This window comes from Neoarius graeffei, chromosome 14, assembly GCF_027579695.1.
Source record: "Neoarius graeffei isolate fNeoGra1 chromosome 14, fNeoGra1.pri, whole genome shotgun sequence".
NCBI lineage: Eukaryota > Metazoa > Chordata > Actinopteri > Siluriformes > Ariidae > Neoarius > Neoarius graeffei.
The window spans coordinates 7,308,649-7,315,877 of NC_083582.1; the positions used below are offsets into that span (position 1 = coordinate 7,308,649).

Here is a 7,229-nt window from a genome sequence, read left to right on the forward strand (position 1 = left end):
CGGACCCTTCTTCTACGCAGCCATGATGCTGTAATTGATGCAGTATGTAGTTTGGCATTGTCATGTTGGAAAATGCAAGGTCTTCCCTGAAAGAGACGTCGTCTGGATGGGAGCATATGTTGCTCTAGAACCTGGATATACCTTTCAGCATTGATGGTGTCTTTCCAGATGTGTAAGCTGCCCATGCCACATGCACTAATGCAACCCCATACCATCAGAGATGCAGGCTTCTGAACTGAGCGCTGATAACAACTCGGGTCGTCCTTCTCCTCTTTAGTCCGAATGACATGGCGTCCCTGATTTCCATAAAGAACTTCAAATTTTGATTCGTCTGACCACAGAACAGTTTTCCACTTTGCCACAGTCCATTTTAAATGAGCCTTGGCCCAGAGAAGACGTCTGCGCTTCTGGATCGTGTTTAGATACGGCTTCTTCTTTGAACTATAGGGTTTTAGCTGGCAACGGCGGATGGCACGGTGAATTGTGTTCACAGATAATGTTCTCTGGAAATATTCCTGAGCCCATTTTGTGATTTCCAATACAGAAGCATGCCTGTATGTGATGCAGTGCCGTCTAAGGGCCCGAAGATCACGGGCACCCAGTATGGTTTTCCGGCCTTGACCCTTACGCACAGAGATTCTTCCAGATTCTCTGAATCTTTTGATGATATTATGCACTGTAGATGATGATATGTTCAAACTCTTTGCAATTTTACACTGTCGAACTCCTTTCTGATATTGCTCCACTATTTGTCGGCGCAGAATTAGGGGGATTGGTGATCCTCTTCCCCTCTTTACTTCTGAGAGCCGCTGCCACTCCAAGATGCTCTTTTTATACCCAGTCATGTTAATGACCTATTGCCAATTGACCTAATGAGTTGCAATTTGGTCCTCCAGCTGTTCCTTTTTTGTACCTTTAACTTTTCCAGCCTCTTATTGCCCCTGTCCCAACTTTTTTGAGATGTGTTGCTGTCATGAAATTTCAAATGAGCCAGTATTTGGCATGAAATTTCAAAATGTCTCATTTTCGACATTTGATATGTTGTCTATGTTCTATTGTGAATACAATATCAGTTTTCGAGATTTGTAAATTATTGCATTCCGTTTTTATTTACAATTTGTACTTTGTCCCAACTTTTTTGGAATCGGGGAGATGGAACGGACGCTTCCATTTTTTTTTTTTTAAGGCTTCATGTTACAAAATTTCTTCCTTCTTAAACGTTTTGCAGCTACAGACTCCATTAAATGCAAAATAAATTCCACAGGTTTATTTCATGAACATGATAGAACTTCATATAAAGTAAAGTAATGGTGTATTTTATCTTTTTAATCAGAGCCACATGAGGTATATTCAATCCGAGTTGACTCGTGCTTGGAGCCTGAAAAGTAATAATTTATGGGATTAAAAATGTGTAATTTTCCACCACTGAATTCAATGCACTATTTTTTTTTTTTTTAAAGTCTACAGGCATGTTTGGGTGTTCATGTGCATGCCGTGTGTGTGTGTCCACGTCCACTCACCCACACAGGCATTAAGAAACCTCCAGTCGCGCTTCCTCATTCGGTTTTTGATCTGTTTGATCTTTTTAACGTCCTCATCACAGCCGTGAGCTCCCACCTCGATGTCCCGAATGTGGACGTCTGCATCCTGGTCGGAGGAGATGGGCAGGGACATCCTCGTCCTCCATCCTCCCTGCTCGTTAACGACGGCATCATTAGGCCGTGGATGCTCACACACAGCGCAGTTCCGTGTCTCCGCCCAGTTCTCGTATGTACACATGACGCAGCTCCATCTCGGAGCGTGCAAACAGTTTTTATCATTATATTCCACGTTAGGGTGCGACACAGACACGTGGCTGCCAGGCTCAGAGGGATGGAGCGGGCGCACCCGAGGCCTGGCGCTGGAATCGGGGCAGATGATCAGACTGCTGGTTCCCGAGTCGTCTCCGTGCACGGAGTTACTCTTAAACACGTTCAGCTCCTCGTCGATGATGGCGGCGCTCGGACACTGAGCTCGACACATCGTGCACTTTATAGCTGAGGGCCAGTTCTGGTAAGTGCAGTACTCACAGGCCCACTTCACAGGAGGTTCTGTCATGATTATTCAGTCTCTCACATCCGCGCACACACACACTTTCACACCACTTGCTGGTGTCAATTCCAACAAACACCAAGCTGAAAAAAAAACACAAACACACACGAGTGAGCTTTTCACAGTGAATATATTCCACACTGCCGAGTTACTTTTCTTAAGGAATAAGTCACTCCGTGCCGGGCTGCTGAGTGAGTAAAATAATCAGTGACTGGGTGGTGTCATGACGACCAACAGGTGATTATTTAAAAATAACTAAGCAAAAAAATTTTTTAAAAAATAACGTATTTCAAACTACAAAAGCAGCATGTAAATGTAATAACTTTGCGGCGCAGACTTGCGTCACTGATCTACATTGAATCACATAAAATACTTTGTTTTAAAAATCGATAAAATAAATCCCAACCCCACCTTCCCTTTAAATAGTTTTAGGCCAAACTTCGGAGCATCTTTAGTGCTTTTATTCAGGAACAGCATTTCCTTTCAATATCTGCAATTCTTCCTCAATTACGGTGACGAAGTGATTGGATGCTGTTTTGCTGAATTGCTCAAGACAATTATAGAGAAATAGTCCAAATTTCTCAACCAATCAGCACGCACGATTTTCTATAAAAATCACCCACGTACCAGTATTTGTACTAAATATCATTATCGTGAAAATGTCAGAAAATATCACGATATTACTTTTTAGGTTACATAACCCAGCCCTACAGCACACATCCTCCAGAAACGATACTCAACATGTCCAGAAACCTAATCCTGTCCGAATAATAACTACTTAATCATCATCATCATGTATTTAAATAAATAAAATAAATAAATGCCCAAATCTTTCACTTCTTTAAAAAAAATGTGACAAATATTGATAAATTTAAGGAAGATACCATATTTTCAATGATAAAAGTATAATCCACTACTTTAACACTGTACTATAATGTGTGAAAAAAGTGATTAAATACACAGATACGGTGCTGTGCAGAAGTATTGGTACCCCTCATAAAAAAATGAAGTGAGCACTACTGCACACCAAAAATATTCATTACACCGCTGCATACAAAAATATTTCAAGTAAATGTTAATTATAGAAAATTACACTGTAGTTAAAGTACAGGCTGCTGATCAGCAATGAAGAGATTCCAAGAGGAAACTCAGATAAACAATAAATCACAAGCTCACAGTGGAGAGAATAAAGATCTCAACATGATTTCAGCAGGAGAGAGAGACAGAGAGAGAGAGAGAGAGAGATTATTCACACACACACACACAGACAGAGCTACTGATTATTCACACACACACACACACACACACAGACAGAGCTACTGATTATTCACACACACACAGAGCTACTGATTATTCACACACACACAGCTACTGATTATTCACACACACACAGCTACTGATTATTCACACACACAGCTACTGATTATTCACACACACACAGCTACTGATTATTCACACACACACACACACACAGAGCTACTGATTATTCACACACACACACAGAGCTACTGATTATTCACACACACACACACAGCTACTGATTATTCACACACACACACAGCTACTGATTATTCACACACACACACACACAGCTACTGATTATTCACACACACACACACACACAGCTACTGATTATTCACACACACACACACACACAGCTACTGATTATTCACACACACACACACACAGCTACTGATTATTCACACACACACACACAGAGCTACTGATTATTCACACACACACACACAGAGCTACTGATTATTCACACACACACACACAGAGCTACTGATTATTCACACACACACACACACACAGAGCTACTGATTATTCACACACACACAGAGCTACTGATTATTCACACACACACACACACACACACAGAGCTACTGATTATTCACACACACACACACACACACACACACACACACAGCTACTGATTATTCACACACACACACACACACACACACACACACACACACACACAGAGCTACTGATTATTCACACACACACAGAGCTACTGATTATTCACACACACACACACACAGAGCTACTGATTATTCACACACACACACACACACACACACAGAGCTACTGATTATTCACACACACACACACACACAGAGCTACTGATTATTCACACACACACACACCTACTGATTATTCACACACACACACACACACACACACAGCTACTGATTATTCACACACACACACACACACACACACAGCTACTGATTATTCACACACACACACACACACACACAGCTACTGATTATTCACACACACACACACACACACACACACACACACAGCTACTGATTATTCACACACACACACACACACACACACACACACACACAGCTACTGATTATTCACACACACACACACACACACACACACACACACACAGAGCTACTGATTATTCACACACACACACACACACAGAGCTACTGATTATTCACACACACACACACACACACACACAGAGCTACTGATTATTCACACACACACACACACACAGAGCTACTGATTATTCACACACACACACACCTACTGATTATTCACACACACACACACACACACACACACACACACAGCTACTGATTATTCACACACACACACACACACACACACAGCTACTGATTATTCACACACACACACACACACACACACACAGCTACTGATTATTCACACACACACACACACACACACAGCTACTGATTATTCACACACACACACACACAGAGCTACTGATTATTCACACACACACACAGCTACTGATTATTCACACACACACACAGCTACTGATTATTCACACACACACACACAGAGCTACTGATTATTCACACACACACACACACACACACAGAGCTACTGATTATTCACACACACACAGAGCTACTGATTATTCACACACACACAGAGCTACTGATTATTCACACACACACAGCTACTGATTATTCACACACACACACAGAGCTACTGATTATTCACACACACACAGAGCTACTGATTATTCACACACACACAGAGCTACTGATTATTCACACACACACAGAGCTACTGATTATTCACACACACACACACACACACAGAACTACTGATTATTCTCTCTCTCTCACACACACACACACACACACACACACACACACACACAGAGCTACTGATTATTCACACACACACACACACACACAGAGCTACTGATTATTCACACACACACACACACAGCTACTGATTATTCACACACACACACACAGAGCTACTGATTATTCACACACACACACACACACAGCTACTGATTATTCACACACACACACACACAGCTACTGATTATTCACACACACACACACACACACACACACACACACACACAGAGCTACTGATTATTCACACACACACACACACACACACACACAGAGCTACTGATTATTCACACACACACACACACACACACACACACACAGAGCTACTGATTATTCACACACACACACACACAGAGCTACTGATTATTCACACACACACACACACACACACACACACACAGAACTACTGATTATTCTCTCTCTCTCACACACACACACACACACACACAGAGCTACTGATTATTCACACACACACACACAGAGCTACTGATTATTCACACACACACACAGAGCTACTGATTATTCACACACACACACACACACACACACAGAGCTACTGATTATTCACACACACACACACACACACACAGAGCTACTGATTATTCACACACACACACACACACACAGAGCTACTGATTATTCACACACACACACACACACACACACACACACAGCTACTGATTATTCACACACACACACACACACACAGCTACTGATTATTCACACACACACACACACACACACACACACAGAGAGAGAACTACTGATTATTCTCTCTCTCACACACACACACACACACACAGCTACTGATTATTCACACACACACACACACACACACACACACATAGGAGTGTGTACTTCCTGTGTGTGATGCAGTAACCGGGGTAAAGAGACAGTAGACTGCCTTAAAGTCCCCCCTCTCTCTCTCCCCTCCTCACCTCCCCCCGCTGCTCCTTCCTGTGGGACTCTGAGGGATTGAACAAAACAAACCCGGTTCTGATCCGCTTTCCCTCCTGTGTGTTCTCTCAGAAACTCTCCTACACACAGCCTCGGAGTGCCTGTGCTGCCGGAGAGGAAACACGCCACACACACACAGCTCCGGGTCTGGAACCAACAACCCTCTGCATGGGCTTTAATGGCGGCGAGGGGGGGAGGAGCGCAAATAAACCTTCAGCAGCAGGAGGACGAGGAAAGGGGGCGGAGAGAGGGCGTGGCTCTATGAGTCACATGACCAAACACAAGGAGTGTGCACTACATAGGGGCACTAGAAGAAGATAACCAGAGAAAGAACGACCATCCAAAATACGAGAGAGAGACACACACACACACACAAGAAGAGAGAGGCAGACAGAGACACACACACACAGAGCGAGAGAGAGCCAGAGAGACACACACACACAGAGTGAGAGAGAGAGAGAGGCAGACAGAGACACACAGAAAGAGAGAGAGAGCGAGAGAGACACAGACACAGAGAGAGAGAGAGAGAGAGAGCCAGACACACACACACACACACACACACACACACAGAGTGAGAGAGAGAGAGGCAGACAGAGACACACAGAAAGAGAGAGAGAGAGCAAGAGAGACACAGACACACAGAGAGCGAGAGAGAGAGACAGACACACAGAGAGTGAGAGAGAGACAGACACACATAGTTAGAGAGAGAGAGACAGAGTGAGAGAGACAGAGTGAGAGAGACACACACAGAGTGAGTGAGAGAGACAGAGACAGAGTGAGAGACACAGAGTGAGAGAGAGACACACAGACAGAGTGAGAGACAAACAGAGTGAGAGACACACACTGAGAGACAGTAAGAGAGAGATACACAGACTGAGAGAGTGATACACAGAGTGAGAGAGAGATACACAGAGTGAGAGAGAGACAGAGTAAGAGAGAGAGAGACAGAGTGAGAGAGAGAGAGACACAGAGACAGAGTGAGAGAGAGAGACACAGAGAGTGAGAGAGAGACACACACACACAAGAAGAGAGAGGCAG

The 7,229-nt window shown here is 43.5% G+C and overlaps 1 protein-coding gene across 2 annotated transcripts in view; it reads right to left on the reverse strand.

The window, feature by feature from the left end:
* Positions 1–6,366, reverse strand: part of zranb1a (zinc finger, RAN-binding domain containing 1a) — a 30,834-nt gene extending 24,468 nt beyond the window's left edge. Inside the window, exons 1-2 of one of the 2 annotated variants that reach the window (XM_060938721.1) lie at positions 6,225–6,366; positions 1,521–2,174 (exon numbers count right to left, since the gene is read on the reverse strand). In XM_060938721.1, coding sequence (XP_060794704.1) covers positions 1,521–2,097 — 577 coding nt within the window. In that variant the 5' untranslated portion in view covers positions 2,098–2,174; positions 6,225–6,366. Of the gene's footprint in view, positions 1–1,520; positions 2,175–6,172 lie in introns of both variants that reach the window. The other variant, XM_060938720.1, reaches the window with a different exon arrangement.
* Between the last annotated feature and the right edge of the window lie 863 nt (positions 6,367–7,229).